This window comes from Neopelma chrysocephalum, unplaced genomic scaffold (assembly GCF_003984885.1).
Source record: "Neopelma chrysocephalum unplaced genomic scaffold, ASM398488v2 Primary Assembly neopelma1_43, whole genome shotgun sequence".
Classification (NCBI taxonomy): domain Eukaryota; kingdom Metazoa; phylum Chordata; class Aves; order Passeriformes; family Pipridae; genus Neopelma; species Neopelma chrysocephalum.
Genome location: NW_020897702.1, coordinates 967,086 through 977,262, shown reverse-complemented (window position 1 = coordinate 977,262; position 10,177 = coordinate 967,086). Strand labels below are relative to the sequence as shown.

Here is a 10,177-nt window from a genome sequence, read left to right as displayed (position 1 = left end):
CGCAACATCTGGGGCGGCGGCGCCATGGCAGCTGCGTTCAGGTAAGTGCAGGGCCTGGTGGCCGCGGTCCCGCCAACCCCGCTCCGGGGGTCCCGCTCGCGCGCGAGGATCGCGGCAGCGCCGCCCGGGCCCCGCGGGGCCGCTGGGCCCCCCCCGCGCCCTCTCCGAGAGGAGCGGGATGGGGTCGGTGTTGAGGGGCCTGCAGGGCCCCGATGTGTGGGAGGGGGCTGAGCGAGCAAGAGGTGTCCAGCCGGGAAAAGGCCTGGCAAAGTGCGGAGTTCAATGTGGCCTGGTGTCACAGAATCGCAGAGTATCCCGAGTTGGATCCATAGGGATCACCAAGTCCAAGTCCTGGCCCTACACAGAGTCACACGACGTGCCTGAGAGCGTTGTCCAAACCTTCTTGGACTCTGTCAGGCTTGGTGCTGTGGCCACTTCCCTGGGAAACGTCTTCCACCATCTAAACACTCTCTGGGTGAAAAACCTTTTCCTGATATCCACCCTAAACCTGACACAGCCGATAGCATTACAAGGAGATTAAAACTGTAGGGAATTCAGTGGCTTCTCATTTATAACTACTCGTTTTAGAATAGTAGAATGTTTTGGGTCAGAGGGAATCTTCAAAGATCACCTGATTCCTGCCGTGGGCAGGGACACCTGCCACTAGACCAGATTGCTCGGAGCCCCATCCAACCTGGCCTTGAACTCTTCCAGGGATGGGGCATTCACAGCTTCTCTGGGCAACCTGTTCTAGTGTTCTTGCTTCCGTATTTATGTCTTAAATGTGCAAAACAATGTTTAGCAAGTGCTTTTACATGAATTGGAAGAGAACAGGTGTTTTGTTGAGCTTCAGAGAACCAGTAGTACAGGACCAACATATATGGAGCCAACAGGAGCTAATTGATGCTTGCCCTTATGTTTGTGATATCTCTGTATGTTAGTTCGCATTTGGAAAACTTGCTTTTCCCATTTATCTTTTCTTGGTTTTTCCTTCAGAAGCACTATATTAACAAAACTGCGATTGCTTTGTTTGAGTATTAAGAACACTTTTATAAAAAAAAGATGGGGTTGTTTTTTACATTAATGATCCTTGCTTACAATACTAATACACAAACACTGGTAGTAGCATGTAATTAATAATAAGTGTTAATTATTTCTCACCTGAAGCACTGCACGAAGCATATTTTGTAATTTTATATTTTCTCAAAGGTTCTAAGAAAAATTGTAGGATTTAAAATTGTTTTATACCATTTTGTACATCTGAATGCAGTCCTTGAACTAACAGATATTTCAGACACAGTTATAAAATTATGCTTTCTGCATTTCTTGAAAACCATTCTACACCCGTCTGTTCAGTAAACACTTCTGTTGATTTATAACTAATATTACTGAGGTGAAAGCTAGTAGTGTTTGTTAGGTATATGTGCAGACAGGTTCCTTGTAAGGAGGAAGCATTTTCGAACTGAATGTAGGAAAACAGATCAGTTCAGAGTTTTCTCATCTTTCCGTAACCATATTGCTAAGCAGCTTTGCTTAGCATTTGCTTTGCCATACTGCTAGGCATCTTGATTCTCCAGTTATTTGTTGTTGTGGGTTAGTGCTTGCTTATCTTTTTTTTTGCTATCTCTTGCCTACTCAAGAGCTTGCATGTGAACTTCTCTTTCTATTTGTTTTAGAACTGTGGAACCATTGGAATATTACAGAAGGTTTTTGGTGAGTAAAACATGAGATGCCTGTATAAATTGCCTATAATGAATTTTTTCTTTCTTGTGGTTCTTCAGATCTAACACGATGGAGTATTGTTCAATTTCTAACTTAAGGGTCTTTCTTGTACTGTGCAGTTTCTACCTGATGGTATTTGAATGTTATGGGTTTTTGGGTGTTGATTTGCTTTAGTTCACTCTCTTTAGTGCTCCACTAGGTGGGGATGGAGGAGGGGAATTGCCTACGAAACCTTAACAGTGCAGACAGGTGGAAACTCTCATTTTAAGTTACCAACGAGTATTCATTCATGGATGGTGTTCTGAATCTAGCCTGTAATACTTACCTTTGAGACAATCCATTTATTGTTATATTTTCTAAATAAATTATAATAAATTTTAAAAATCGGGGATTTTTTTGCAGGCCTAGAACCACATCAATTTTCATCAATTGATGAAAAACCAACTAGAGTGTGACCAAGTTTTCCCTAGCATTTTTGAGGCTGTATATTTCTGCTAAAAAGAAGAGAATATTATTTTATATCAACTCCTATAGCATAAATATTAATGTATTATTTAATAAAATATGTTTTCTAATTTGAACTTTGTAATTTTTGTTTAGAAAGAGAACTGTCGACCTGATGGAAGGGAGTTAGGTGAATTCCGAGCAACCACTGTCAACATAGGCAAGTGCTTATTTGGAATAATAATAATAATAATGGGGGAGGTATTATTAATATCAGGTTATAATAGTGGCCTTTATGACTTGCTAATCGGTTTTCTTGGTTCTTACTTTGAAACAAGGAAGAGAAAGGATTTTTATTTACCATTTCAGTAAGCATGAAAGAGAATGCATGGCACAGTAATATACTTTAACATTGTTTTCAGTCCTGATCCTGGGCTAATGTGCACAGTGTAATTACTCGGGTCTGCTCCTGTCCAGGTATGTGCAGCACAATTTAGGTGGTTGTGGAATCTTGTCTTTGTCTAAGGTCAGCAGCATATGTTATAGATGCTGAAGGCAGCGACAAGGCATACACTGACCAGCACAAAATTGATGCCTGAGCATTGTGGGAGGGACACTGAGTCCTGGCTTCTGCTGTGTTCTGAGCTTGGTGGGCACCTGCCTCGAGCAGAGGGAAAATGAGCCAGCAATGTGCCCTTGCTGCAAAGAAGCCAATGTTATCTGGGGCTCCATTAGGCACAGCATTGCCAGCACTTAAGGAACATGATCCTGCTCTCTGCTCAGCACTAGTGAGGCCACACCTGGAGTCTTGTGTCCAATGCCGGGCAATGTTTATAAATACCTGAAGGGAGGGTGTGGGAAAGACAAAGCCAGGTTCCATTCATTAGTGCCCAGGAACAGAACATGGGTCAATGGGCACAAGCTGAAACACAGGATGTTCCCTCTGAACATGATGAAACACTTCTTTACTCTGAGAGTGATGAAGCACTGGCACAGGTTGACCAGAGAAGTTGTGGAGTCTCCTTCCTTGGAGATAATCAAAAGCCATCTGGGTACAGTTCTGAGCAACCAGCTCTAGGTGGCCCTTCTTGAGTAGGGATGTTGAACCAGATGAATTCCAGCTGTCCCAGCCTCAGTCATTCTGTGTGATGGTTTAATATAGAGATTCTGTCCCACTCTGGATTTGAGACGTTGCTTATCCTCTGTTTAGTATAAAGTGATGGAAAGTTAACGCTTTGTGAAGGTGGATGTTAATTAATGCTCTCTGAATGAAAAATAGATTTTATTGAACAGTACTTTTTCTCTTCAGGTTCAATTACAACTGCAGATGGTTCTGCCCTGGTGAAATTAGGAAATACTACGGTGATTTGTGGAGTGAAAGCGGTATGGTTGGTTTTATTTTAATTTATCTGTTAGCAGAATTTGCGCATTGGTGTTTAGAATGAATCGCCCACAGAGTTACAATAATGTGCCAATCAGACACAATTACAGTCTTTCACCAGTTATTTTCAGACGTGAAAGTTAATATAGAATTTAATTACCTAATCTTACCTGTGTAGTCTGAGAACATGTATTTTTTGTGGTGCCCATCATGTATGGGAAAAGATGTATACAAATATAAACTCCTTGTTATTTCTAGATAAAAGGTATATAATTGAAAAGTTACTGAATATTGATCAATAAGTGCACTGGGGATTAGTTGGCTGGACTATCAAGTGCCTTGTAGCCTCAACTTTACTGCTGGCCTGCCATGAACTATGAGCCAAATCACTGCATGCCCCTGTACTGAGTTTTTCCATAGGAAATTTACAGACAAGGACTGATTAAAAATGGCTTTTGTAAATCTCATTGTAATGATAACTTTCAAGAAAATGACTAGCTGTATATAGAATAGCTGGAAAATCTTGTCTTTTTTGTTTCTCCAGGAACTTGCTGCACCTGCAGCAGATTCTGCTAATAAAGGGTTTATTGGTGAGTGTGGATCTTGCTCAGGTCTTGTATTGCTTCAGTTAAGAGGCTGTAATGACAGATTGTGTTGGGAAGATTTCTTAAAAGAATGGATTTGGTAAAATTATATTTCCAAATTGACATCTAGGCAGTGGTACTTCAGAAATTTTAGAATGCCCTCTGCTCTTGAGTTTTCCATGTAAAACTACTTTTTTATTGCTGATTCCAGGCCAGGCTGGAAACAGACCTGCAGCAGGGGCAAGTGTGTATATTAAGAGGGGGAAGGTAGTTAATCTATAAAAGATTGTGGCATGCACGGTTGTACAAAGGCATGTTAACTTCTGTTTTGAAGTCCCAGTAGACAAAAAATGTAACTCTTAAAAACACTGAAATAAACCCTGTTTATTTCTTGGAAAACTGTTAAAGTCCTGGGGGTACCTCCCTGCTCCTGTTTGGAGTTTCTTTGGAAATAAAATAGTTTTGTGGAACTGAGAGGTTAGACCAAATCCCTCTTTTGCAGGGCATCTCCAAAGTATGTTATTTTCAGTGAGCTTGGGTTTTTTTCACAAATGTTTACGCATGTTTTTGCTTCAAGTCTAAAGCCTCAGTTTTTAATGACTGATGAAAAACAGACAGCATACCAGTCAAGTCAGGCAGTGGGATGAAAATACTGCTGTTTCTTGATCTACTGAAGAGTGCCTAACACTTAAAAATGAGTTTGTGTGGGGTCATGATAGCCATAGCAGGATTATAAACAGAAAATGGTAGTTGGGATTATGTGTTTTACCATGAAATATATAGTTTCTAAATACAGAGTACTACAACTTCTTTAAAACCAACTCATGCGTAACTTTAGTTTTGAAAGGAGTAGGGAGGCTTGATTGAAAAATTTTTGGTCTTGCCTTGCATTTGAAGTACATAAAATGGTATTAAGAGTGATTGTTTACTTATATCTATTTTTGATATCCCATTGCCTGCTTTTCTGATACCTAGTACCAAATGTAGAACTGCCATCCCTCTGTTCAGAGAGGTTTCGCTCCGGACCACCTGGTGAAGAGGCTCAAGCAGCGAGCCAGTTCATTGCAGATGTGATTGAAAAGTAAGAACCATCATAGTGCATTTAAAACACAGACAACTCTGCAAGACAGTTTTCTGTTTTCTGGCTTATTCTCTTATGTTATTTTAGTTCACAGATGATAGTGAAAGAAGATCTGTGTATTGCAAATGGCAAGGTAAGTTGTATATCAAAATGAAGAGGGGAATACTAATAAGATCTCAGTAATGAGATGTTAAAGAAGGTGTTTGGGGTTATAGGTTGTTTTGTTGTTGTTTTGCTTTTCAGTCTTTGTAGCTTGGTTTACATCTGAAGTGTAAAAAAAATTTGCATGATTGAAATAAGTATTTCTACTCAATGTGGCCAGAATTTTCTTGTCTATTTGCACCATTTGCTGTGATGTCTCACGTGTGCAAACCTTTTTTGATAGCTTGCTTGGGTGTTATACTGTGATATCATATGTCTGGACTATGATGGAAACCTTTTGGATGCCAGTGTCTTTGCTTTGTTAGCAGCATTAAAAAATGGTAAGTCTTCCTTAGAGTAAGGGACATGTTCTGATTAGTGTTGCTTGGAGAAATGCGTTAGTTGTGAACCATGATTAATAGGTAACTGGTTCACAGTTTGTTAGGACTGTTTGTTTCCTGTCATTTGAATGCTAAATTACTCAAATGCAAAGTGGAAATGATGGTATGGGTGCCATAGGTGTGTAACACCTGGAGAGACTATATTCCTGGTTTTTATATGCCCAGTAGGCTTTTTGGGGGAAAAATACTTTTTGTTAAATATGACTCCAAACTATTTTAATTGCATAGCATTTTGGAAATAGAAAATGCTTTTGTGTAAGGATAAGTGCTTCTGTTACCTTGAGGAGAAAAATCAAATACTTCCTTGAACAGGTAGTCCTAAGCTAAATACTTTGCTTGAAATTGAGATTTTTTTTTTTTGTGCAGAGTACTGTTAACGTAACCAAAACTCTATTCTGATTGATTTTTGGTGGGTTAAAAGGGCAGCTTAAATATTTCAGTAGTCTTGGACATCTTTAGGCCTGCAAACCCCAGCAATGTTTAATATTAGACCACTGTAATTTTTTCATCTCTTCAGTACAATTGCCATTGGTTATTATAAATGAAGAAACTGGTTTATCAGAAGTGAATTTAAAACAGAAGAGTCCTTTGACTATCAGAAAGCATCCAGTTGCCACATCGTTTGCTATATTTGATGAGTAAGTTCATAACTGTTTTGTACTTATGGAAACAACTGTGTCTGTAAAAGTTTGAGTTAAAGACCGAGGATGCTAGCAGTGATGCTTCTGCACTTCTAGTGATGAGTGTGCAGCCTCAGGCAGTGCTGTTTAACTCGTTTTATACCCAGGCCTCTCTTGTTGAACTGACCTGTAGTTCTGTGATGTGAATGAATATGCAGAACAAAACAGTCTACACAGCTTCTTCCTGTGACTTTAAGCTGAACTGGTTCCCAACCTAAAAGATATGCTTAAAAGTACAGGGATAGGTATTGTTTTAGGTTTTTGAAATATCCATGAGATGAAACAATGTTACCAATGCAAGTAATGTTTTAGAAGCCTTTGTAAATAACTGATATAAAAGATAGTACTTTTCAAACAGCTTATACTAAGGATACAGTCAACAGAGGAACTAAGAAGTGACAGTCTAGTTAGAACAACATAACCTCTGGATAACTGACACATAATTACCTAAGGTGAAGTATGACCAGCACTCCTAAGTCATTGTTCATGTAGGGAAAGAATTGAATTATGAGATTTCAGAATAATCCCATCTGATCATTTTACTCCTCACTTGAAATTGTTTACTGGCTCTTTGTTAGTCCGTATATGTTAAGGATATTTTCTGCTGCTGTTTATAAGAAATGCAGTCATTTCTGGTGGCATCCATTTGAAAGTAGAAAATGACAAATAAGACAGTGTTTACTGTACTATTTAAGATTTAGGTCTATTTAGAGACATTGGTAGTTTATGACACATTAATCTGTATTCACCGAAGTGATTAGTAGGGCCTTTCACTCAAATAAGAGGGTGGGGAAAACAATAAACTCAAATGTTGACCAAGTGATTACCAAAATGAATCAGAACATGATTTTTTTGGTGCTTTAGAGTGCCTCTGTTAATTGCTTTAATACCAGTTCTGATGGCTCTGAAATTTGATGTAGACTGAGAGAGTTTGGGTAACATACCGGACAGACACACAAATCACACTTACTTACATATAGACAAAAAAATTGCCTTTGTAAGAAAGCTTTCTATGCATGTCTCTCAGGCTTTGTTTCCTTCACTGAAATCAACTGTTGCGTCAAACAAGCTAATTAAGTCTCCCTTTAGCTCCCAAAACTAAATATCGAGGGGGTATGTGCCTATGTTGTGTGATTGGTTGGTTTATTTGTTTTAATTCTGATTTGTTAGTTTTTCTACAGCTGTTGACACAGCCCTTTAAATAAAATGCTTGACATACTCTGGCATTCAGAGGCATTTTTGTTCTGTGTTAAAGCCCTCCTTAAATAAATAAGATTTGTAGGTTGCTGGGTGGTGTGGCCATGGGTGAGGAGCGCTGGTGCAGAATGTGGTGCAGCTCCACAGCTGGCTCCTGGGGTGTTGACTTGTACATAAAAAATAAATGATGCTTTTAACTGTTCATGTGTCACTGCGTCACAAAAAGGGCTAATGTGTCACAGTATTAGACTTCAAAAAGCAGCACTTTTGTACAGGGTAGCTAAGGACTTATGTTTTTGTTACTATTGCTATTAAATGGCAATCTGAAATATTGGTGAGGTTTTAAAGTTCAGCTTTAAGTTCAAGTTTTCTTGTTGAATGAAGTTGGCTTATAGTTTAGATCCTCTTTTTTTTCCATTGATTTTGCTCCATTTTTAACTTAAATGGTTCAAAAATAACAGTATTTAATCTCTCAAAGATATGCATCATGTGATGTATGACAGTTTATTTTGTATGCCTTAAGGACAGTCAAAGACCCTGTAAATCCATTTTTTAACTATCCCCAGGCTGAGTGATGTTAGAGTTCTCTGACAAGAGACTGAGAACTGCTTTGGTGAACTTACCATTGGAAATGAGTTTTGCATTAAGGTGACTGGTAGAGATTAGTGCAGGGTACACCCCATACCAGTCTTTGTGTAACTACACAATGAGCGACTGCATGCTTCAAATGGCAGTTTAGTGGCATTTTCCTGCAATACACGGATGTCACAAATCTAGGAAACTTTAGGCATAAAGCTGTATTTTCAGTTGACATATACACTTGATTATGTGGAATCTCCCATATTTTTTGACTTTTTAATTTTTTTTAAATCAGTCCACTTTGGTAAGAAAACAGCCTGGGCACTAAATCCATCTACAAGTATTTTGTAAGACTACAGTAAAAATGAATGTTACCTGTATTATACAATAATGTTAATGGAGCAATATGTACAAACAAGTCTGCACGTGTTTTTCTTTCACAAGCACATTACTCATTGTTGATCCAACTGCTGAAGAGGAAGATTTAGCAACTGGAACAGTAACCATTGTCACTGATGAAGAAGGGAGACTATGTTCTGTCCATAAACCAGGTACTTCCAAATTTATTACAGTATATTACATATAAGTTTATTATTAAACCTATGGAGATGATAACATTTAGGTCAAGAAAAGACTATGTATCTGCTTTGTTTTGTAAGATTTGGGTGCTTTACAGTAACAGAGTGTCTGCTCAAATACTCATTAAATTACTTGCTCTTGAAATTAGTTTTTAAGATGGTGGGATGACTAAAGTTCAACAAGAAGTCACAGCTTGACTTACGTGCAGCAGACGACAGATTTTAAGCATGTCTTCTGTTACAACTCTATTTTTTTTCCATTACCTTTGCCTGAGGCTAGAGCTGGGAAAGCTGCATGACCCCCAGGTGAAAGGTGTTGGTCATGAGAATTACTGTATTAATACTCTTATTTGGAATAAGAGTTATGTATCTTATTTAGAGATACATAACTGAAGTATAAGCAGAAAATCAAGTTGTTCCCTTTAATTTTTAGGTGGAAGTCCTCTTACAGGAGCCAAGCTTCAGGACTGTATCACCAGAGCAATTACAAGACATAAAGAAGTAAAGAAGCTGATTGACAAAGTAATAAAAAGTATAATGTCCAAGTGAACAAAAGGAGAGATCTTTTAAAAAATGGATTTGTAAAAATTGTATTTGTTACAGTGTTCACAAACCTTTTATACGAAATAAACAAATACCAATACTACCTTTACAAAGATAATTTTTTCTAAAATGATTTTCACCCTTGTTCTATGTATAATGCTGCTGAATGGTAAAAAATACAAGATAAAACATTCTGTTAAAAAATTTAAGTAACTTAAGGAAACCAGATCCTAGCTGCTTTATAGATGAGATTTCTAGGTTCTGTAGGGTTGGCTTCCAAAATGTCAAAACTTAATTTTCCCACCAGTAATAAAACCCACAAATTTAACTTTAAGCTTTCTCTTTATTAATCTGAAAAAAATCCCCGTTGAATCAATTTTTTGGGGGGGAGGCAAATCTCATAATTTTGGAGGGGCCGGTGTGCCTCTTTTACTTTTTGAGTGGCTGCCTGAATGCTGTTGATGATGCGGGTGAGCTGCTTGTGTTGCTGCCGCTGCCATAGCCATTTGATGCCACAAGAATCAAAACTGCTGCCATAAAGGAGAAGGGGGAGAAAAATCTTGCTAGTGTTGAATATAAAGCTTTCATGTCAGGAAGAATGAGAGGAAGGTGGGGGGGAGGGGGAAAGTAGAAAAATGAGGAAGCACCAAGTTGACAAAAGGAACACACCATGTACTGGGGCAATGGGTACAGTCAAGCAGCACCCAGGACACAGAAGTCTGCTGAGGGCACAGCTAACATTTTATATGTGTATGTGCCCTGTTTTGGTTTTTTGCCCTTTCTCTTCATTGCAGTAACTGCAGCAACTCAGCAACTTCTGTGAATGTTTGGGTTACACAGTGCATT

At 38.6% G+C, this 10,177-nt stretch overlaps 1 protein-coding gene across 1 annotated transcript; it reads left to right on the top strand.

Moving 5' to 3' along the window:
* The first annotated feature begins 5 nt into the window (after nt 1-5).
* Nucleotides 6-9,440, top strand: LOC113964952 (exosome complex component RRP43-like). The gene is made up of 11 exons (XM_027677725.1): nt 6-41; nt 1,677-1,713; nt 2,323-2,386; nt 3,476-3,549; nt 4,092-4,137; nt 5,107-5,212; nt 5,300-5,345; nt 5,598-5,694; nt 6,272-6,392; nt 8,655-8,761; nt 9,222-9,440. Exons 1-11 carry the CDS (start codon nt 25-27, stop codon nt 9,335-9,337), a joined length of 831 nt encoding a protein of 276 aa, XP_027533526.1. The 5' UTR covers nt 6-24; the 3' UTR covers nt 9,338-9,440.
* The last annotated feature ends 737 nt before the right edge of the window (nt 9,441-10,177 follow it).